General features: G+C 25.7%; 1 protein-coding gene across 3 annotated transcripts in view; it reads right to left on the bottom strand.

The window, feature by feature from the left end:
• Positions 1-693: 693 nt before the first annotated feature.
• The window catches only part of LOC107484103 (cytochrome c6, chloroplastic), a 9,220-nt gene continuing 8,361 nt past the window's right edge, over positions 694-1,552 (bottom strand). The window contains exons 6-7 of one of the 3 annotated variants that reach the window (XM_052259822.1): positions 1,442-1,537; positions 694-895 (exon numbers count right to left, since the gene is read on the bottom strand). In XM_052259822.1, the coding sequence (XP_052115782.1) occupies positions 722-895; positions 1,442-1,537 (270 nt within the window). In that variant the 3' untranslated portion in view covers positions 694-721. Of the gene's footprint in view, positions 896-1,122; positions 1,551-1,552 lie in introns of those variants that run through there. The other 2 variants (XM_016104721.3, XM_016104720.3) reach the window with 2 other exon arrangements.

Raw genomic sequence — 1,552 nt, 5'->3', positions numbered from 1 at the left:
GTTAGACAGCTAATATGTTTTTATTAATATTAGCTAATATTTTAAATTAATATTTTATTTTTATATTATTAAAATTTAGTATTTATAATTTAAAATTTAGAATATAATTTTTAGTATTTAGAATGAGCCAAATATTTGTTAAAAATAATATATTTTATTGATCATGTAATATTGTTATAATAAATATGCACTAAAAATGTAAATTAGTTTCATCGTACCATATTTTTATACATTACTTAATGGATATTACTGTATGTATGATATGAACTATGAAGAGAAAAATGATTTAGTCTATGAAACACGAATACTTTAGTCGTATTCGCGTATCGAATATATTTTAGATACGATATTTATCAACATTCGTTCGACACATGTATTTGTTGTATCAAATCATGTCTTAATAAAAAATAAAAATTTTTTTAAACATATTTAGACACATCTAAATATTATCACATATCAGTGTGTCTAATTTTATTTTTAACATGTATTATTAAAATAAATTTAATAATAATATATATTTTTATTTATTAAAATAAAAAATATTTTAAATATTTTATATAATTAAAATAAGATATTACATTATTATGATTTATCTAAAAAATATTTTATATATACATATTGTTATGTCTTATAAAACTTTAAAATTTGGTGGATTTAGTTATATTTACAGAGAATGGAAGTTGCATGTAAATGGATCAAAAAGATTCGATACTTATATGAATTATTTTAAGGAACTGATATATTCCTCTTGTTTTTTGCGGACCTTAGGAACTGATATGATGTTCAAATTACATATTACAAAGAAGATAGAGCAAACTGTGTGTGTACAATAATGGGCAACTCTGTTTTTTCTTGGGTCATTAAATGGCACTTTTCGCTCCTCATAGTGATTCAACTTACCCAAGAAATAGGCCCATGCATAGAAAAAGAAAAAGTTAATTAATAAAACCAGATCATTGATGCCAAAAACACAAAAACGAAAAGACAAATCATTTAAGAGAAAAAAAATTCTCTCAGATTATCGATATTTGTCTCCCTTTCCGGTATAAAGGTCTTGGATTTGAGCCTTAGCTAAGTCGTAACGTATATTGTATGCAACAAAAACAAGGGGAAAAACTCGAATTAATCAATCTACTAAATATTATTTCACCTATTTGGCCGCGGCCTAACCTTTGCCTTATTATCTTATATCTTGATTTTTCTTGAATAAAATGAAATGTCTTGTCAAAAAAAATAAAAAAATAAAACCAAAACTCAAATATGAAAATCGAAGATCAAATTCTTAAAAGAAAAATGTCAGTAATTAAAAAATGAAACAAAAAACACTAGACTCGAACAAAATCTAATATAGTATTCTCCAATCCTCTGATGTATCTTGTAAGCATTGCATAGGGCAAAAATAAGCCTAAATGTAGTGATTATTTTTGGATAGTTGGCCAACCTTGATCTGCCTGTGACTTAACAAACTGAGCCAACACTTTGATATCTTGGTCTTCCAAACGAGCTCCAAATGTGCACTGCCCGCGTGGCTTGCATTCTTTTCCAAACCCCT

Source organism: Arachis duranensis, chromosome 4 (genome assembly GCF_000817695.3).
Source record: "Arachis duranensis cultivar V14167 chromosome 4, aradu.V14167.gnm2.J7QH, whole genome shotgun sequence".
Classification (NCBI taxonomy): Eukaryota; Viridiplantae; Streptophyta; class Magnoliopsida; order Fabales; family Fabaceae; genus Arachis; species Arachis duranensis.
Note: the sequence above shows the minus strand (reverse complement) of the source record. Positions and strands in the feature narration are given on the sequence as shown.